Consider the following 22,549-nt stretch of genomic DNA (forward strand, 5'->3'; position numbering starts at 1 on the left):
AGGCTACAACCTTCTCTTTCTTCCTTCAGGTACCACGTTTCATAAATTTTCAGACTGGATACTCCTGAAGCACAACACCATAATCTGAAGGCCATGTTTCATCAAATTTTCATAATGGACCCATCAATATCATTGAAGCACACAATCAATCAACACTAGCATCATCAATCTCTGAATCACCCAATACTGAAACGCTGAAACCCGGTCAACAAACTGCAGTAACCAGAACAGAGAGCAGAACACAGAACTCTGCAACAATGTTCAGATCTAACTGTATCATCAAAAATCATGCATCAGAATGCATACGCTACTTGGAAGAGCCTAAGCTGCGTGAATACGCAACTTCACCAAGGCGAACCAGCGTATATGTCATCAAATACTTATAACTTCGCTGCACTTCCTGACTTTAGACATACCCAGATAATTACATATACAAGGATAATACGTGTGTTACCAACCAGATCTAGTCCATCAGATCACATAAAGATAAGTCATCATGATCCTGATTCATTATTAGATCTCATCCATCAACACTGAAGCTAAACACAGTCAATCAATCTAAATATGCATAATACTGACACCAGTAAACAGTCACCAGAACTCAAAACTTTTCATCAACAACCAAAACCACCTATAACTTCAAATATCATAGCTTACATGCTATATGCTATTTAGATATATTTAACCTGCGTATGTACGCGTTTTTATCATAGTCAACCAGTGTATACATCTATAAATATTCATTCATGATTTACAGCTATTCCAAACTTGAGTTATACCCATATCATAATATTTACAGAACATTACATGCGTCAGTATACAGATCTAGAATAAGCAGATCAAACCGTATAGAGATGATTCATTCCCAGCCATTAAATCCCGATCTATCCTTAGATCTTGTTCTCCATCAACTGCTGAGATTCCTCCTTAGCTCAGATCAAGCAAGGCATCATGAACCCATAACCTACATACTGGATCTCATACTTCATCAGATATTCGAGACTTACTTGGTGCCTTTGCCTAACGATCTTCTCCTCCTTTTATAGTCTTAGGCCTTTACTCAATACCATGGTCCAAAACCACTTAGAACCAATACTTGGGGCGCAATACCTAGGTTCAATACATTGGACGAGATACCATGGTCCAAAACCATAGGTTCAAATACCAAGGACCAAATACCATGGACTAAAAATAAGTGTTCCCACATGTATGTGTTTTTCCTTGCATGAAAGTGTGTGCATACGCATACACAACTTTTGATCGCCAATCCCACATGTATATGCGACTTCAACAAGGGTAACCTGTGTATATCTCTTTTTCTTCATTCTGTGAGCCTGAGTTGTGATATGTCATCTTAGTAAGTTGCCATCAAGGACAACACCTGTATGATAATGCCAACAATCTCCCCCTTTGGACTTGATGGCAAAGTTATCTTTCCATACTGAGAACTGTCATTTTAATGAGTTGTCATTGTTCATTACATCTGAATTGATTCCTTTAAGCTACCCTGCATCTCATGTATTCTGTTACATCTGATATCTCTTCTGTAGATTCATCCAGTTATATATTAGTGAGTTGTTCTGCTCCAAGTGGGTTGCCATCAAGTACAACACATGCATCATAATGCAAAAAATCTCCTCCTTTGGACTTGATGCCAACAATCATACCAAGTCACTCTCCCCCTTTGACATCAAGGGAAAAGGGCGGACCAAGATATTCTCTTCTTTGATATATATTCCGTTGTCCATACTCCCCCTGAGTACCTGCTGAAATCTCTAATTGAGCTCCCCCTTTGTATATGCCAAGATGTATCAATCTGTCCATCCTCCCTCTGAGTACATGCTGAAATCTCTGCTCTGCTGAAGTGTGATGTTCATGCTCCCCCTGACTGTAAGCAAGGTTTGCAAAAAGATGTTCTACAATAAGAACATGACTTTATCAGAAATGACCTTCCTATCACCAAAGACTCATACATACATCCATCTCCCAACCAAGTGGGGATTTACCAATATTGACTCATCCACCCAACCAAGTGGGGATACACCAGATACCAATTGTTTATACATGACTAAAATATTACATCATCCTTCCCATGCATAGTGGGGGTACAAATTACATCATATGACCAAAAGGGATTCATCAAATGACTACAATAGACAGAGACAAACTATTACATCATGAGTCTTGATATGACCTTTACATGACATTTATAACAGAGACCAAACATCTAAATAAGACCATGATAGTCATCAACAACTATCATACACAATGTATGATCTGCTCCATAAGCATCTGTCAACAGAATCTAGACCAGCAACCTGTATATGTCCATTAGTGTATAAGTCATCAACCTATAACAAGGTATGTCTGCATATAGATATCAACTCATCCTTTTGAATAGAATTCTGCATATGACATACAGAATCATTCAAATTATATCATATGTGGAAAACACCATAGCCATCTCATCAGCATCAAGATCTGCATGATCTTATATATCATCCAAGTATCAACACTTGGGAACATTTGCATCAATCAACATATGTAAGTATCAACCTATCATCATATAGGTAAGAACTCATCATCATCATGTCTCCAACAATGCAACTTTGAGTAATCATCCATGTATCCAGCATACTGTATATAGCACTATGTATCTTGAGCTCAAGATCTTTTGTCAAGACTTCTTGATATCATCAACAACAATAATCCTCATCCATGTGAGTGCCAAGAACTATAGGAATCCTGCATCATAACTGTATTATATGTCGACAACAACATATGAGTGACTCATCATCAAGTAATGAAATTGTGTATTCAAGCTTTGTACTTCTCCTTATCCTTATGAAGATCACCATGTAAGCACCATATATGCATCATCAGAGAATCAACCACAAATCTGATCTAAACACCAACTATGTAACCCCAAGAATCATATGAGATTTTGTCATGGACAACTCATAACCATATCATAGCACGATGTATCATTTAGCCATATAAGCATTATCACCAAGGACTACCAACCATAATGCCAACAATGCATTATTAAAAGCATATGCTCCCCCTGAACCTGTGCCATCTTGTTTACTGTCAGATCTAATCATGCATATATTAGCAAGAAATATCAAGGCATCATCATCAAGTTAGGATCAAAACACTTCTAAACATCTTACAAGTATCAAGACATTTCTACACATCATTAGTAGAATGTAACCATTATCAAACAAAGCAAATAATGAACTGAATCATATCAGACCCTTTTCCTGAGCCTGTCCTACTGCTTTTTTTCAAATTAACATATACGCTACTGTGCAATGACTAACTCACGTATATACGCGACTTTTATTCATGAAACTTGCGTATGAGATTTAGAACACTGAAGTTTCACACTTTCAGTTTCCTCTGAGTCTGTTGTGTTTGCACATTGAGCTGTGCCACATTTTTCTGATTGTACTTCCTTTTTTCCATATCTTCAGGGGTGATGATGTATTCTCCTTTTGATATGGTGCCCGTACTTTTTTCCTGCATTCCTTTGCTATATGTCCAAGCTTGTTACATGCATAACATCTTACATGTTTCATATTCCTTCTGTAGCAATCAACAGCTTTGCGACCAAACATATTGCAAGAAAAACAATATCCCTTAAAGTACCTGGAACGTGATGATCTTTGTGTGTGATGGTCTTGAACCATTCTTCTTCTGCATTTAGCTGCAACATGTCCAAGATTATGACATACATAACATTCAACATTATTCATTGGAGGAAATAAATGTCTATCACTTCCACAGTTAGGAGCAAAAGTTTGTCTTTGAGGAATTTCTTTCGTTGGCTGTTGATGGGGTTTTCCTTCCATTTCTTTGAGCATTTCAGATTTCTCATTAGAGTTCCTTGCCTCATTTTGTGAACTAGATTTACCTTCAACAAATTCGTGAAAACCAAGACTAGTTTTGATAGCAGGAGACCTTTGACTACTAAGAATATCATCCAAGATCTTAGTACTATCTTGAAATCATAAGAGCTTATCCTTTTCTTCTAATTTATCATTTAGAATATTTACCTCAACCTGATGTTGCTCTTCCTTTTCAAGATACTACTTCTTCATGTTTTCTTCAGCTTTTCTTCCTTTTTCCAACCGATGTCTTAATTCAAGAACTTTGTTTTCTTGTTTTTCAAGAGCTTGGAGTAGTTCCTTATTCTACTTATTTGATTCTTCAAGATCTTCTTTTCGCGAGAGGATCATAGCTTCAAGACTTTCATAGTAACTGGATCTTTCTTTGAGTTTCTTGATTGTTGTGCTCCTTTCATTTACTTCATTTCTTAATGATGTTACTTCATCCTGCAACTTTTGACATTGATCTTCCTTTTCCTTGAATAACTTCCTTACCCTATTTCCTTCTTCTAGTTGAGCTTTTATATTGGTAACTTCTTCTTTGGAGATACATTCCCTTTTGTGCAATAGATCTTGTTGATCTCTAATTTTTTCTATAAGCCTTTTAAATTCTACCTCTATTTGATATCTTTCTTTCTCAACCATAAGAGAAAATTTAGTTGTTACGCTATCACTTTTCATCATCTTCAAATGGATGGAGAAATGTATCACCAGAGGATAACAAATTCATACCTGATAGTTCTTTTTCTTGTTCATCCTCATTCTGAAGTGATTCTGAATCTGAATTGTTTTTTCCACATATTCCCTAATCAATTCTCCCACTGTCAGAGTTCCTTTGAGATGTCTTCTTCTTCTGAGGCGCTTTCTTCTTTAGTTTCCTTCCCATTGTTCTACGAATCTCCTTCAAGCAATCAAGCTTCTACCAAAGGACCTGCTCTGATACCAATTGTTCGAAATAATATTGAGAGGGGGGGATGAATCAGTATTATCAAATCAAACACTTTTTCATTTCCATACTCAGATTCATATACGCTACTTCAGTTAAGGGAACCTGCGTGTACATGCAATTGTGTCTAATGCAAATAACGTACATCCTGTAAACTTATGATTCAGTTAATCCATTAAATGTTGATCTTTAGTTAGTGCATTAGAACTTTATTAACCATATGAACAGTAAACATGTGCAGTAAAATAGTACAGATCATCACACACAAGAAGCACACATGAACACCATGATGTAAGGTGGAAACCCAATGTGGGTGAAAACCACCTGCTGCAATTCGTCTCTATCTTCTTTTAATAAGAAACTTCTTCTTACACTATTTCTGTATTGGTGCAGCCTTATACTAGTACGCAGGCTTCTACCTGCAGAAGGTTACAACCTCCTCTCGTTCTCCAGCTTCTCGTGGAAAGGAGCTACAACCCCCTTAGCTCTTGTACTAGCTGATCCTTCTACAAAATGCTCCAACCTTCACTTGTTTTCCAGCTACTACTGGAAGGGAGCTACAACCCCCTTTTCTCTTGTATTAGCTGATGTACTAGTATGTAGGTGCCGACCTACAGAAGGCTACAACCTTCTCTTTCTTCCTCAAAGTACCACGTTTCATAAATTTTTAGACTAGATACTCCTGAAGCACAACACCATAATATGAAGGCCACATTTCATCCAATTTTCATACTGGACCCATCAATATCATTGAAACGCACAATCAATCAACACTAGCATCATCAATCTCTGAATCACCCAATACTAAAAAACTGAAACCCTGTCAAAAAACTGCAGTCACCAGAACAGAGAGCAGAACACAGAACTTTGCAACAATGTTAAGATCTAACTGTATCATCAAAATCATGCATCAGAGTGCATACACTACTTGGAAGAGCCTAAGAAGTGTGTATACGTAACTTCACCAAGGCGAACCAATGTAGATGTCATCAGATACTTATAGCTTTGTTGCACTTCCTGACTTTAGACATACCCAGATCATTACATATATATGGATAATACCTGTGTTACCAACTAGATCTAGTCCATCAGATCACATAAAGATAAGTCATATGATCCTGATCCATTATTAGATCTCATCCATCAACACTGAAGCTAAACACAGTCAATCAATCTGAATATGCAGAATACTGACACCAGTAAACAGTCACCAGAACTCAGAACTTTTCATCAACAATCAGAACCACCTGTAACTTCAAATATCATAGCTTATATGTTATACGCTATTTAGATGTATCTAATCTGCATATGTACGCACTTTTATCATAGTCAACCAGCGTATACATCTGTAAATATTCATTCATGATTTGCAGCTATTCCAAACATGACTTATACCCAGATCATAATATTTACAGAACATTACATGCATCAGTATACAGATCTAGAATAAGAAAATCAAACCATATAGATATGATTCATTCCAAGCCATTAAATTTCGATCTATCCTTAGATCTTGTTCTCCATCAACCGCTGAGATTCCTCCTTAGCTCAGATCAAGCAAGGCATTATGAACCCATAACCTGCATACTGGATCTCATACTTCATCAGATATTCGAGACTTGCTTGGTGCCTTTGCCTAATGATCTTCTCCTCCTTTTATAGTATTAGGCCTTTACTCAATACCATGTTCCAAAACCGCTTAGAACCAATACTTGGGGCGCAATACCTGGGTTCAATACATTGGAAGAGATACCATGGTCCAAAACCATAGGTTCAAATACCAAGGACCAAATACCATGGACTAAAAATAAGTTTTCCCACATGTACGCGCTTTTCCTTGCATGAAAGTGCGTGCATATGCATACGTGACTTTTGATTGGCAATCCCGCGTGTATATGCGACTTTATCAAGGGTAACCTGCGTATATCTCTTTTTCTTCATTCTGTGAGCCTGAGCTGTGATCTGACATCTTAGTATGTTGCCATCAAGGACAACACCTGTATGATAATGCCAACAATCTCCCCCTTTGGACTTGATGGCAAAGTTATATTGCCATACTGAGAACTGTCATCTTAATGAGTTGTCATTGTTCATTACATCTGAACTAATTCCTTTGAGCTGCTCTGCATCCCATGTATTCTATCACATCTGATATCTCTTCTGTAGATTCATCTACTTATATATTAGTGAGTTGTTCTGCTACAAGTGGGTTGCCATCAAGTACAACACATGCATCATAATTCTAACAAGTAATGTACTTAGTCTAAAGAAAACTACACTTGTTGAGCTTAGCATACAACTGATGCTCTCTCAACAAACTCAGTACTGTTGCTAAATGCTTGGCATGCTCTTCCTAATTTTTAGAATATACCAGTATGTCATCAATGAACACAATAACAAACTTATCTAAAAATGGACGCAACACACTATTCATCAAGCACATAAATGTAGTTGGAGCATTAATCAAACCGAAACTCATAATGCCCATACCTGATTTGGAAAGATTTCTTGTAAATATTATCCTCTTTGATGCGTACCTGATGACATCTACAATCTTTTAGAACATTGTTTCTCCCTTAAACTGATTGAACAAGTCATCAATCCACAGTAACTTTGTTCAATTTCCTGTAGTCAATTCATAATCTAAGAGTACCATCTTTCTTCTTCACAAACAATACTGGTGCACCCCATGGTGATATACTTGGCCTAATGTATCCCTTGTCCAACATTTCCTTCAACTATACCTTCAAATCTACCAACTCAGGTGTGCTAATCTTGTAAGGTTCTTTTGATGCTGGACCTTCCCTTGACACTTACTCAATAGAAAAGTTTACCTCCCTGTGAGGTGGAAACTCTGGAATGTCCTTAGGAAATACATCCTTGAACTGTGGTAGAACTAGGTACCTTCTCAAAACATCTGCATGCTCAACTTCCTTACCCTTATCACTAGAAATGTGCATTATAAATAACTTACACCCTTTCCTGCAACTATATTTTGCTTGCATAGATTTCACCATCCAAATTGATGTGGCTTTCTTCTTACCCTGCAAGACTCTTGGTTCCCCATTGTCATCAACACACTCAATAGATTTATCATAACAATCCACCTTGGTTCTATGAAGATATAACCAATCCATACCCAACAACTTATTTTACAATCCCAATAGTAATACATTCAAACATGATGCAGTAGGCATACCATTCAAATGAAATGCACAAGCTCTTACCCAATGATGAACTCGTTTCTTTGTACCTGTAGCCAACTGCACTAACCAAGATTTTGCATGCAATTCTTCATTCAAACCACACTTATCCACCAAGTCAGGACTAACATAGCTATAATTAGATCCAAGGTCAATCAAAATAGAATAGCTTTATCACAAAGCTGACTGTCCATCTCAATGATAGATGCATGATGGTCTACCTGTTTCCTATCCAATGCTGCATAAATACAAGGAATGCTCTTACCAACATACTTAACAGTATGTGCCTCCTGTGCACTATATATTTGAGGTCTGCAACCTTGATTCTGTGAACAATCTATCTTAATATGCTCCTTGTCGCATTTCCAACACTCTAACCGACTAGTACCATTGCCTTTGTGTTGTTGTTGTGACCATGTCCCTATCTAGTTGCATTGAACCTCTTTTGTGGTGCCACATTTTCTTTCTCTTCTTCATTCAGAGGCCTTGTTCTTTTAGGCTACCATTTACCTTTACCTTTGTTTTTTCTCTTCCATCCTTGCTGAGATTCATTCTTACGCTTTGACTATTCATAGAAATGCTTCAATTTCCCAATAACTTCTTCAAGTGATCGAGGCTTCTCATACTTAATCCGATCTCTAAATTCTAATGGAAAACCAATGAAAAATTGCTAAACTTTAGCTTTCTCATCTTTAAGATATGGTACATACCTCAATAGCTCCAAAAATTTGGTCATGTATTCTTCATTTGTCATTGATCCCATCTTTAGCTCATATAATTGTTTAGCCTTATTGTCGTAGTACCTCTCTGACAAGTATTTCTTCCTGAAAAGCCTTTTGAATTCTTGCCAACTCAAATCATCTGTCTTGGTGTCTCTGACCCGCTTCACACTTTCCCACTAGATATCTTCTTTACCTCCCAGGCCAAAGATATCTACTCTGGCCTTCATATTATCTGTGTAATTGTGCAACTCAAATAATTTCTTCATTCCAAGGATCCAAGATTTTGCATCTTCTGTCTTCTTCAGATCTCCATAAAAAGTAGGTGACTTCACTTTCTTAAAATCATCTGGAAAATATCCCCTATCACTCCTCTTGTAAGGATGATAACGATGATGATCATGATGTCTATCAGAACTAGAACTATAATAATATTTGTATCCATCACCTCTCCTATCCGCAGTAAACAACAATCTAGCATCTTTGTGTCATCTCTACCCGACCTGTGACCACCATGAGACCTACTTCCATACGTCCCATTAGTTTCGTCATCTTGACCATGGTTGATCCAAAGTGGCCTTTGTCATTGCAATTATGACAAACTCTAAATAAGTATTACATTTACCTCTTCTTGTTTCGATTGTGCATGTATGATTCTGCCATTATCTACCTTACAACTCCTTATTTCTTATTTTAGGCTTCTCAATGTTTCTACCAAGACAGAAGAGTGCCCAACACCACATTGCTCATTTGACTCATAGAGAGATTCTTTGAGGTCTACCATCTTGCTAGTCATTTGATATCTTTCTTGCAAGACATACTATGTCACCTAAACCACATCACAATAAACCAATGTACTTTAGCATAATTCGGGGATGATACCTTGTCTGCAATATCATCAAATCAACGTGATATATGTATAAAATAATCATAAAACATATAGAAACATAACACATAATCATATAACTATGCAACCATCATTTTAGCTAGAGCCCATCCATCAATGTATGACCATATCAATTACACATACCCTGACCTCATGCATGAAAACTACAACCATTATTCCACTATACACATGACCAAATGAAAAAATCAACATGCATAAGCAATGCATAAGAAACCACACACACGTATGGATGCATGTAATTGAGCATAAGTAAACAATACATGTAAACCTACAAGAATAATACCTATAACTAAGCATACAAGAATGTAACCAAACATAGGAGAATGTAACCAAACATGCAACATGATACATGTAAGCGACATATAACAACATGTAACAAATCATACATTCACGACAATGCATTCCACAATAACAACATCAAGTTCTACATGACAACATCACTACAACCATGATCAACACTATGTAAATTCAACAAGCACATGGAATACAAGTCTAAGAGACACATATGTCACTGACATGCATGCATTACCAACACATAGCCAATCTAGTCTGAGGGGCGAACCATGTTCTAATACCACTCTTAACACTCTCCTCCCACATCTACCCAAGTAACCAGCCAACTAGGGTAAACATGCAACAAGAGGCTACTATGATTGGATTTAACCTCCTATGTCACCTTAAGGAAATAGAATCGACAAAAACCTAACACACAAACATTCCACATCAGCTACAAGACCCTAAGAACCATGCCAACACATCATGCGGCTTGCCTCTGGGTCCCATTGAAGTTTTTGATCACTTGTCTCCTGGTCGCTCTCATGTTATAGGCATCCCAACATCCAAGGACCTCTGGGCGCTCTCACAAGCCTGTCAGTTAGCATCAAAGGACCAATTTTTCTAGTGATGTGCCAGCACCCTCGAGATTTGAGCCACTTTTTGAGGCCTAGAGCCCAGGGCATTGTCCAAAATTCGGTGTCACCTTTAGATCAACAATATGACAAGGAAACAATGATGCAAATGTAAATACTTGAGCAAGCCCTTAACCAGACCCCTACTAGCGATGACAAGAATTTCGTCAAACATATCACAAATATTTAATCTACATGTGTAAACAATAGAATTAAGCATAGGAATCTCATACTTATCTAAGAATCGCTAAGGACCATTGTTCCCTTATATCATTTGATGCATTATCATCCATTAGGATATAGATACATTGTTCTTCCAATTACAAGTAAAAACATGATGCGAACCATACAGTCTCTGTCATAAAACACATATATAACTAGCACAATAGCAGTAGAAATACCAATGAAATCACATCCATATGATTCACATATAAACAAGTACAATACTTATAAAAATAAAAGTAGAAATAACCTTTCATTAATGACGTAAAATCCAAACCTAGGATGCCCACGGGGCTTTGGATTGACGGTGAATGGGTGCGCTGATAAGGCACTCCTTGCGATAGGTCACCGGTTCAAATCCCCCGTGGGTACTTAGGTTAGTCTTAACTAGACAAAAAAAAAAATCCAAACCTAGGATGGGACTTCTATGTTCCACCCGACCATAGAATGGCTTAGCCAAATCTCTCTTCAGTGATTCACCCCCATGACATATTCCAAGCATGAATGGGAGTCAAATTAAAAGAACCAACCAGGGCATACTAAGGCTAAACCACATCACCCTAGTCAATAGAAACCAGGCTTTACCATAATCGATCCTCGATCACTCACCCAAACAAGCATGGATGCCACCATATTTCTCCACCTACACTGCAAGGAATTTTCTTGTCTCCTAGTCTCTCGGGCTTTACCACAATCCAAACCCAGATCACGAGGCCCTAAAATGAGACCCACTCTCCAAACTTTATCGCATATCCCAAACCCAAGATTACTAGGCCCAATGGAGAGAAAACCACCTCTAGGCTTTACCGTATATCCTACCATTCACCGACAAGGATTCCTAGGCCATCTGAGGCAACACAAAATCCGACTTTACTGAAACCCATAATCTGGTTCAAGGGTTACTAGGCCATATGTTCTATCATTTCATAGATCCACCTCACTCAGCATTGAATCCATCCAACAATCCAGCGCAACCTAAACATGAGAACCCCATCACACCATGGCTATTCAGAAATGGAAAGGTTAGGCTGAAAACACTGTCACACCTGGAAAAACCCATGTCATAACAACAAAAGAACCACATTCAAACCATGCATGCCAAATATAGAAAGGATAATAGATATGAAAATTGATACCTACAAAGAATCCTGTTGTAGCTGCTTGATCATGCCTTTCCCTGCTTGATCGTTGCTTCCTCCTGTCTTCTTTGTCTTTCTTATTCCCATGCCAAAATGCTCTAAGAAAACTCTAACTATCCAAGAGTGAGAGAGAGAGAGAATAATGAGTGAGCTCCAAATATGCATTGACAAAAGGGTACCCACTGATCCTTAGAAGCCTCTTTATTAATGAGGCCTTTATTTTCTTCATTTTCCATTATTTTCTTTCATTTTCCTCCTCGTGTGCAACCTATGACCTTTCACCTTACTTTTCTCCCAATTTCCATTATTTTCATAAATAATTGTACCAAAAATGTCATTTTTCCCTTCCAAAGGTTTAACCATTTCTTTTGGCAATTTCCTTAGCCATAATAAACCAATGAACGCCCACACTAGGATGTCTTCCCCAACATTTAGCTTGGAATAAGTGTCCCATCAACCGTGGTTATTATTTTTCATTTATTAACTTTTATTACATGGAATTTTCACCAAAGCTGTTACATATTATTTATGTTTTTCCCAATATTATTTTCTAGAAAAAATGATAAAATTATAATTTTTTTTTTTTTCAAATTATCAATGTACATTATTTAATATTATTTAAATTTAATAAAAAAATGTTGTAATTATAAATTTCTTCTCAAATTACTAATTTATAATTTTGAAATAAATTTTGTTTAATATATATATATATATATATATATATATATATATATATATATATAATTAATTGACAACATTAATTGTTTCTTCTTAATAAAAGTAAATCTTAACTTTTCCTTTAAAAATACATTTTTTACCAATAAAAAATACCATATTATTATGATTTTAATTTTCCCAACTCTAGTTTACATTTTTGGTTCATGATCAATGTTCATATTCAGTTGTTTAGATATGGAAGTCTTCATTTTGGTAAGCCCTTTTCCCTTGATCTCAAAAGGAGAGAATATCTTAGTCTACCCTTTGCCCTTGATGTCAAAGGGGGAGAGTATCTTGGTTCTCATTTGGATTGGCCCCCTTATGAAATCTTGCAAGTCCAATGATAAAGAACGAGGAATCTCTTCCTCTACCAGTACATGCAGTCTAGATGATTCTAATTAATTAAAATTACATAAAATTAGATGAAGTTGTGTCCTCTATCTCTAGATGCCAATTTCCCTCTTGGAAGCTTCAAAAATGAGATTTGATTTGGGACGAGGTTTATTCGCCTTCATTAATAAAGAATTTTGTGCCATAGTTCAGGCTTTGAAGGAATGGAGACACTAACTTATGCCAAAGGAATTTGTTTTGTACACTGATAACCATGCTCTACAATTCATTAATGTCCAAGCAAAGCTAAACCAGAGGCATGTAAAACGGTTTGAATTTCTACAGAATTGTACTTTTGTGATTAGGCATACGAGTGGTTTATCAAATCAGGTAGTTGATGCTTTAAACATAATCAAATTGATGTTGTGAGAAATCCAAGTTAATGTTTTGGGAATTGATGAACTAAGAGAAATGTACAAGGATGATTGGTATTTTGAGGAAGCATATGTAACCTGTGAAACCCCATCTGACATGAATATAACACAATGGTCAAGCTACATGATCTAGGATGTTTTTTTGTTCAAAGATATTCGACTTTGCATACAAAATGTTCCATGAGAGATAATTTGATAAATGAGAAACATAGTGGAGGATTGTTATGACACTTTGGGGCTTGACCTATACCCCTTCAAATATACAACAAATGCATCTGCAAGTGATGAAAGTTGGACCTATAGATGGCATGACCAATTGCCGAAAGAAATTCTTAAAGAGTTTGAAGCATTATTGGAAAAGGCAGTGACCAAGAGGACTAGAGGAAAAAAGTATTTTAAGTATTTAGTCAAATGGAAAAAATAGCCAATATAAGATGTAAGTTGGATGATAACATCATAAATTTCCAAATTTGGCATGGATGTTGAAGATTTGATGGAGAAATTCTTTCATTCCCGGGAGTCTGATGCAAGAGCATCTTAGTAGAAAATTATTTCACCCGAGTGAATAATTCCCTTTTTCATATTTTCTATAAATTGTGATATTTATCCTAGGATAATTTGTGTTAGTTTCATGGTTATGTTGAAGTTTTCTTAAGGCAAAAATGTAAAAATTATATTAGGTGGACTCGCATTAGCTTCTAGAAGAAGGAAAAATGTAGGAATATGAGACAGATGTTAGTTACAACCTCCATTTTTCAGTAGAGATATTTTCTTTAGGCCAGAAAGGACAAGAAGAAGAGGGGAAAGAAGAAAAAAATTATCATCCCTTGAATAACTATTAGGCATGTGTAATGAAATTATAAATATGTGTGATTAGTTGATTTTTTTCAATTTAATCACAACTTGAATTATATTTTACACAATTGTCTTCCAAACCCATCACATAAAAAAGTTAATTTCTTATGCATTTTGAACCATCTAATGTGGTTGAATTATATTCCCTATTCATTGTGTACTTGATCCCTATGATTTTGTGTTAATACTCTGTGAGGAGAGGAGAGCGAGAGTGATTTTGTGTTAATAATTTGTCCTTAGATTGAAGCTCTAGAACTCTGCAACCAGTCGTAGGATCACCCCGAAATCCTTCACATTTGGTTTTAATCGACTTCATTTAAACAGACAAAAGAGTTTTAACTATAGCTATGACCTAGATCCAAAGTTTTAAGGCAAGTCTATCAATAACTAGAGTAGAGAATTTTTTTGTTGAGGAATTATGTCAAGAGATGAGACTCAGTCATCCATCATTCAGTTGGACCAATGTGCACACTTTATCTGAAATATCCTTTGTTTGAAGGACATCTAGTGTAGGCTCCACATTCAGGACCTTGTGTAGAAATTAGGCCTAATCCTAATCTCGGGTTTTGTAAGGTTATATCCTATGTTGGCACTACATCTAACAACTTGTGGAGTAATCTAGCCGAAGTGTAATTCGGGCCTTTGTGAAGTTGGAATGCTCAAGTTTGCTCTGAATCCTAGATCATCTACATCCACCTCTAGCAAGCCTTATGTGGCATGGACCTTGCCTAAGAACGCAAGATAATATACAATCATACACTTTTGTTGGAATGCAACACACATGGAACACCCAGATCTTCCAGATCCCAGATACCAAGAGCTAGTCGAAAGCATATCTAGCTAGGAACCATATCTGGGCTCGAGAAAGGGTGTTACACCCTTGGGTGAACTAAAACCCTGGATTTTGTCGATTCCGTCTTGGCTTTGCCCGTGAAAATTGGAAAAAAAAAGTTTAGGGGCACAAGGAGGGGATAGAGGAGACACCCCATCATTAAGAATATTCATTATAAAGTGCTTTGAATCTCCCTGTTAAAAGGATTTGTTGAGTGTTTTTCTAAATATATAAAGATATATGTTTAAATAATATATTAATTCTTTTTATAATTAATAATAATAATAATAATAATTTAAAATAAAGTTATAATTTAATTGAGTCCTCTTTGGGGCAACTCAATTGGTGATGGCCATGAAAATGACGTGATATGTATTACAAGATTCTAGGTTCATTGAAAATCGACCTTGTGTCATGTAGTCATTCTCATTCCTCTAGTCTTAAAAAAAGAAAAAAAAGAATATAGTTTAATTAATTTTTATGGTAATTTTAATCAAGTGGTATATTTCTTTAATTGTTTTAATTTATATTAATTTATATTGTTATTTAAATATTAGATTATATTTATTAAAATTAATGATGAATTTAATATTAGTATAAATTTAAATATACTGAATATGAAAAAATCAAATTTTTATTTAAATAAGTTAGATATTGAAATTAAATTAAGATGGGTTAAATATTAAATATTCTAAAATTTTATCATTTAAAATATATTTAAATAAAAATAATATGGATTAAAATGGAAAAATTAAATTAAAATGAAAAACAAAAACATAATAGAATCTTAATCCTATTTTTGTTTGAATAAACTATAAACGACTTTGTTACTTCTTGATACAATGATGGTTGCATTGCATCAACATCTCATTCTGATGGTTGCATTCCGTTGATCTCTAATTCCTTCAAAATTGTAAAAGATTACCGACTCTTATGATTTAGGATTTATCCGTAAACCTAGTGTGGCAGTGTATAGGTATTTGTTCGATAAATATTAAGTTTCAAAATGGGTAAATATTTAGTTTGGAAATTTTCAAGTATGTTTGTCTGCCCACTCCACCGGCTCAGTGTATCATGTGTGCGTTCGAGGGCTCAGTCTATCATGTGTGGGTTCGAGGGTTGAAAAAATAAATTACATGTTAAATGTTTTAGTTTTGGAAATTTTCAAATTTACATGTCTCGCCAGTCCAACTGCTTAGCCTAACATGCGTGTCCGACCAAAAAAATTGCATACTACATAACATTTGCAGTTTTTTATACAATGATATCGGGTTGAGTTTCGCTGGGTGAAACCCACGAGATGAGGGTTCAAATCTCATTGAGTATATTTGTGACCTGTTGTATCTTGGCTAGAAGAGTAGGCGATCCCATAGGGGACATCTCGCCTCTTGTTGAGGCATAAGTTACCTGGCAGCGAGTTAGATTTGATCCTAGGTCTGTTCACGATAACTCTGGCCAATTCAAAAAATAAAAATAAAAACATTTGCAGTTTCTTAATGAAAAACTATGGAATTATTCAAAATTATGTGTACTAATTTTGGCAGCGAGTTAGATTTGATCCTGGTTCTGTTCAGGATAACTCTGGCCAATTCAAAAAATAAAAATAAAAACATTTGCAGTTTCTCAATGAAAAACTATAGAATTATTCAAAATTATGTGTACTAATTTTATTTCTAGTGAGATAGGGGATAATGATGTTAAATTTAAAAAAATTATTTATTTTACAGTTTAGTAAGATGTATAATTTTGTCTGTTTGTTATCAAAGTTGAAATTTTGTTAATGTAAATCAAAATAAAAAATCTAAAAATAAAAAAATTTAAATAAATATGCAAAATATTTAAATAATATAAACTCATAAAAAAATTACAAAAAAATTAGGTTTTTATCTACTCATTTAAATCAGTATATCATTTAAATCAGTATATAAAATAGATCTATAAATAATAATAAATCACAAATCACACTAGACAACTAAAATACTGCTAACATATTATTGTTAATGCTCTCTTTTGTTTCTGAGCTTATCTCCATTGCCCATTCCCGGATGCCCCTCTTTTGCGATTAATTGTGGTACATGCACACTTCTATTTATCAATCTCAATGCTTATTAATTTTGTCGTCAACTTCTTTCAGGCGAAGCCTTCCCCGCCTTGGATCGGGGCACCATATCTCTATCTGCAGGACGTGATACTTAAGATATGGCGCAACACCCAGAGCCGCAATGGCGAACGCCAGCTGCTTACCACGTTTTCATTAGTCACAGGGGACCGGACGTGAAGAAAAGCCTTGCCAGCCTAATCTATCATCGTCTCACAAATTGTCACGGGCTGCGTGTCTTCCTCGATAAAAATGAGATTCGCACGGGAGATACTATCTCGGATGCAATCCTCACCGCCATACAGAGTGCCTCTGTTTATATTACCATTTTCTCTAAAGGCTATGCTGAATCAAGGTGGTGCTTGGAGGAACTATATTGGATTTTAAGATCACATCATAAGTGCAACAAGAAGGTTATTCCGGTGTTCTGTAACGTGAATCCTGCAGACCTTCGTTACACGCAGAGCGGATGTTATAAAAATGCCTTTGATCATCACCAAAGCAAAGGGAGAGTCTCCACGGAAGACATGGAAAAATGGAGGAAAGCCCTCAGCCAAGCCGCGGATATTTCTGGCATTTTCTTCAAACCGAAGGAAAGGTAAATACGCCCTTTACTCATTTCTTACAGAGTCAAGCTGATATATAAAATTTCGGCCTGCTTTTCTCGATTCTATCCCTAATGAGTCAATAAACCTGTTCTGTTCTGTTTTCCTTTTTCAGTGACCATGGGGAAATTTTGGAGGAAATTGTGGGCATTGTATTAAAAGAGGTATTTAAATGGGGCTCATTAGATGTGGCCAAATACCCAGTAGGCCTCGACCATGCGGCGGAGGATCCCCTCATCAATGAAATTCTGAAACAAAGCGATTTCAGCGACACAATGATTGTGGGGATTTCGGGAATGAGCGGAATAGGAAAAACAACTCTCGCTAAATATATATACAACCTGAGACGTCCAAGTTTTAACGGCAGGTCATGCTTTCTTTCTAATGTCAGATTGAATGAGTTACCTAAGTTGCGAGGGAAGCTCCTTTCAGATCTGCTCGGCTATAATCAGGATTTGCAGGACATTGACAGTATCGACGCTACGAAGCATCTTTTACAACGTTATCGCATTCTCCTTGTTTTGGATGATGTTGATCATATCAATCAAATAGATGCTCTTTTAGACCTAGATGCGGTGGGGCGTGGGAGTCTGATACTGATCACAGCTTGTTATAAGGACGTAATGAGACGCTCTTCTCTTAAAACTCTCTTTTATGATGTAAAGCCATTAAATAGACAGCATGCCCGAGAGCTATTCTGCCAGCATGCTTTTCGTCAATGCAAACCATCTGATGAATTCGAAGATTTAGTTGAGGAGTTCTTGGAAATATGTAAGGGGTTGCCTTTGTCATTAAAAGTTTTGGGAGGACATTTTGTTGGTATGTCTGACAAAGATTATTGGAAGCAGCAATTGAAAAGGTTCTCTACAACACTGCATGAAGATATACTACAAACACTGAAAGTTAGTTATGATGCTCTCAACGGTGAGGAGAAGGAAGCATTTCTGGACATCGGTTACTTCTTGGTGGGAGAAGAGACAGAATTAGCAATTAGAGTGTTGGAGGGATTATACGGCAGCAATATCGTGCACTCCCTTGAAAGGCTCCATCAAAAATGCCTTGTGGACTTTCATTATGACGTCCAGTCCGATGATGAAATTGAATGCAGAAAACCAGAGGATCCAGTAAGTATTATATCTGTTTTAGCGTAGGAAACCCTTGTTTCTTAACCTTGCAATCTTACCTTTGCGGCAACCATTTATTTTGTTTCTTCATATGATTGATTACGATAATCTCTCCCTAAAGTATCGGGGTTATAAACTTGCGATGCACGATCAACTTAGGGAACTGGCAAGACATATTGCATTTTTGCCACTTACCTACGGCCAATTTAGGGATTTTCACGGGTTGCCACTGCGAATTACGTTCGATAGAAAAGACCCGCTGGCCTTCAGAGATCTAACAAGAAGATTGGGGAAATACCAGGCATGCGTGATTATATTTAACATTATTCATTTATTTATTATCGTAAAGATTGGCCTTTCTTCGATAACGAGGTTACTCCATAAATTACTCTATTCTAATTCAGTTTATATGATTGTCAGGGCACATCACATTTACCAATACGGGGAATTCGGACCTTGAAGGATGAGAGGCCACTGGATTTCCCCTGTTTCAGAGGCGAATGTACCTATATATTTGTGCTGGAAGTCCCAGTAGATTTGTCGTCTGTGCTGGGATCATGGAAGCTCACGGAGGATTTGGTATGGGTTCGCTTGCGCAATTTCCGTTTTGGGTCCACACGTTCTCATCCTTGCATTCCTCTCCGAAAGTTGACCGTTTTGGAACTTGAGGGTCAGAGGGACAATATCGAACGGTTTTTTGAAATTTTTGGTCTGGCTGATATGGATCGCTTTCCCACTAAGGTAGCACGTTCTGACTGAATCAATCAGTGCATGGTATTTTATTAGGATAGAATGGAACTAACGAGCTCAGTATTGACGGCAGTGCCGCAAACCAACAGACAAGTATTCTGAGATAATCTTAAACCCTAATCGATCTATTAACCATAGGCACAAAAAAATTTCCATGTTCAAAGCTCTCTACATTGATAGATCCAAGTTTCCATATTCATTTAAGTTCCAAAAAATTCTAATCTTAAGCCCGGATTTATTAAGCGTAGATAAATATAAAAACGCTCTAATTTTATATTTCTCTCTTTATTCATTTAAGTTTTAAAAACGCTTTCGTTTGCGTGCAGCCGAATTCGCGCTTAAATGAGTTGACTATTAGCGGAATGGACGACGAAGTTCCGACTACCTCGAGCAACAACTCAACGCTGGATGCTGGACATTCGATTAAAGTCTCAGAGAATTATATCTCGTCTGCCATCCAGCAAGGAGGTGTCATGCCACATCTATGCCGTTTCTTAAAATGGACTGGATTGGAAAGCTTGTGTAAGATGGTGTTAACAAATCTAACATCTATACAATATCTCCCAGTTGATTTTGGGGAACTTGCAAGGTTAAGACATTTGGATCTATCTGGTTGCACTAATCTGACAGAGCTGCCAAAATCATTCTCCAAGTTATTGCATCTGCAGTATCTAGCATTGCGAGAGTGCAGGAATCTATCCATCCCACCGTATATTTTGGGACGAATTTCCACACTAGAGTATGTTGACTTCAAAGGATGTGCTCAACTGGTAGCCTTGCCAGACGGAATCCCATATCAAACGGATCTGAGATATCTGAATTTACTATTTACCTCTTTGTCACAGTTACCCGAGGACGTGGAACAACTCGGTAACTTAAAACAACTGAGAATAGGGAGCCCAGAGTTGACGAGGTTTCCTCGTTGTGTCGCCAATTTAAGGGGTTTAACAGAGTTGATGGTGATCCAATGCCGCCATCTACAGTGCCTATCACCAGAAGGAATTGCGGCCCCGAATATCAAAATTTTGACGATAGATTGTTGTCCAATAGCCAGCTTTAGTTTTCGGAAGGATCAGCGGACCATGGGTGTTTTAAGAGATCTCACCTTGAAGAGAACATCCATATGCGAGATATGTATGGTTGAAGGTGTTCACCCCTGGCTCCAAAGTATAGATCTTTCAGAAAATATTCAGCTAAAACAGGTTATCGCCTTGCCATCAACAATAGTAAGAGTGAACCTGCAAAACTGCTGGGAATTAGACAGATTAGAGAGTCTTTCAAATCTCGTGAACCTTAAAATCCTCAACATCAATGGATGCTTCTCGCTGGAAACTCTTAATCTACGAGGTCTGTTATCTTTGCAAGTATTTGAAGCGCAGAAGTGTTGGAACCTGAAGAGAATAGACGGATTGAGTTACCTTAATCGTTTGAATTATCTCACGATTTCAACAGATGATGGAATTTTCTGGAAAGATGTTTGGAAAATTTGGGTGAGTGCCTCTGTTCATTACGCCAAACATTAATTCATCTAAAACCCTTTTCTTTTTAATATTCTGTGCCAATTAAGAAACGCTGGAGTATTCGAATGGTGTTCTGGTTAATTTGTGGCTGTCCATGGATGGGTTTGTTACCTTACTGTAACTTCTAGCGATATCATAATTTGAATAGAAAAAAACGCAATTCATACTTCTTCTTGTTCTAATGGAACATGGAAAATTTGTGCAGAAATCGGCCCCTAGTGATGGATTATCAAAATGCATCTTGAGTGGCAAAGTGGATGATGAGATGGTCGGTGTTGAATTTTATTTGAAGAACGAATTTATTTTGAAGCAATAATAAAATAGATAATTTGAATATTGAATGGGTCAAGTGAATTATTTGTGCAGGATGAAGAACAAATGCAGCGAACGATTTCACAACTTGAATATAGGTTTTACACTAAAAGGGTGAACATTGTTTCTAATACAAACATACAGGATTACCGCCCACGACCGTGGATAGACTTACGCGATTTACACGGCGTGATATTGTGGTTTATCACCGACGATATTGATCGCTGTTCGTTCCGTGTAAATTTTTATGATATCAATGATTGCAACGTCTCTGCTCACGAGTGCATTAGCCATGGTGGGAAGCGAGGCGGAAGAAAGCTTCATGTATTTATGTGGACACGATATTCGAAATTGTTTAAAGATTGCAGAGAACGTGTCTTCGTGGATTGTTCTTGCGATGTGAGTGCAAGTGAGCTGGAGAAAGTTTTGACGGGAAAGGGATGGCTACTGATGGTCGACAATCACAAGGATTTTTTAGAAGTTTGTAACAAACTTTGCACCCCAAAACACTTAGATCCGATGCCCCGCTAAGTCGGTGGATAAAAGTGCTATTTCCTAATTAGTAGATGTTTCTTCATTATACATTTAGATTTTAATTAGATTATAGAATAAGGTTTTATAGTTAGGACTCTTACGGCTTAGTTTGATTTAGTTATTAATTTATTTTGTATTATTGTGATGCGATTAGTTTTGGTTAAATATTATTAGTCAAAATATTGGTCAAAGTATTGTTGTTGTTATTTTGTTTTTTTTCCAAAGTGTTTTATAACAATTTTGTTTTTTCTTTAAATGTGTCATCTACCTAGACAGTTGGTTCAAGAACTTTCATGCTTCTCATGCATGGTATTGAAAATTGTATCTATAATGTGAGCTTTTCCTCTTATCACAATTTTATGTGAGTTTTTTCTCTTTTTACAACTATTGTAAGGTCGTCTTCATGTATTTCTGTCAATACTTCCCTTAAAAAATGTGCTTTCTTAATATAGGAAAAGAAAAGCACTCCTACAAAATAGGAAAAGAAAAGCTCTCCTACACATA

General features: G+C 36.6%; 2 protein-coding genes across 2 annotated transcripts; both read left to right on the forward strand.

Annotated features, from left to right (window-relative positions):
* Positions 1-17,242: 17,242 nt before the first annotated feature.
* Positions 17,243-19,247, forward strand: LOC149244031 (TMV resistance protein N-like). Its single transcript, XM_089367910.1, has 2 exons — positions 17,243-17,798; positions 17,921-19,247. The coding sequence occupies exons 1-2, from the start codon at positions 17,302-17,304 to the stop codon at positions 18,954-18,956; spliced, it is 1,533 nt and encodes a 510-aa protein (XP_089224036.1). The 5' UTR covers positions 17,243-17,301; the 3' UTR covers positions 18,957-19,247.
* Positions 19,248-19,326: 79 nt separating this feature from the next.
* LOC149244032 (uncharacterized) lies at positions 19,327-22,200 on the forward strand. Its single transcript, XM_089367909.1, has 4 exons — positions 19,327-19,670; positions 20,006-21,169; positions 21,405-21,467; positions 21,566-22,200. The coding sequence occupies exons 1-4, from the start codon at positions 19,650-19,652 to the stop codon at positions 22,040-22,042; spliced, it is 1,725 nt and encodes a 574-aa protein (XP_089224035.1). The 5' UTR covers positions 19,327-19,649; the 3' UTR covers positions 22,043-22,200.
* The last annotated feature ends 349 nt before the right edge of the window (positions 22,201-22,549 follow it).

Source organism: Pinus tabuliformis, chromosome 8, assembly GCF_031772625.1.
Source record: "Pinus tabuliformis cultivar Carrire ecotype Pingquan chromosome 8, CPIR1, whole genome shotgun sequence".
NCBI lineage: Eukaryota > Viridiplantae > Streptophyta > Pinopsida > Pinales > Pinaceae > Pinus > Pinus tabuliformis.

Excerpts from the sequence above, each read along its gene's own strand:
- LOC149244031 (XM_089367910.1), top strand. The coding sequence starts at position 17,302 with ATGGCGCAACACCCAGAGCCGCAATGGCGAACGCCAGCTGCTTACCAC. Across the intron at positions 17,799-17,920 it reads TTCTTCAAACCGAAGGAAAG|TGACCATGGGGAAATTTTGG; the intron begins GTAAATACGCCC and ends TTCCTTTTTCAG.
- LOC149244032 (XM_089367909.1), top strand. The coding sequence starts at position 19,650 with ATGGATCGCTTTCCCACTAAG. Across the intron at positions 19,671-20,005 it reads TGGATCGCTTTCCCACTAAG|CCGAATTCGCGCTTAAATGA; the intron begins GTAGCACGTTCT and ends GTTTGCGTGCAG. Across the intron at positions 21,170-21,404 it reads AAGATGTTTGGAAAATTTGG|AAATCGGCCCCTAGTGATGG; the intron begins GTGAGTGCCTCT and ends AAATTTGTGCAG.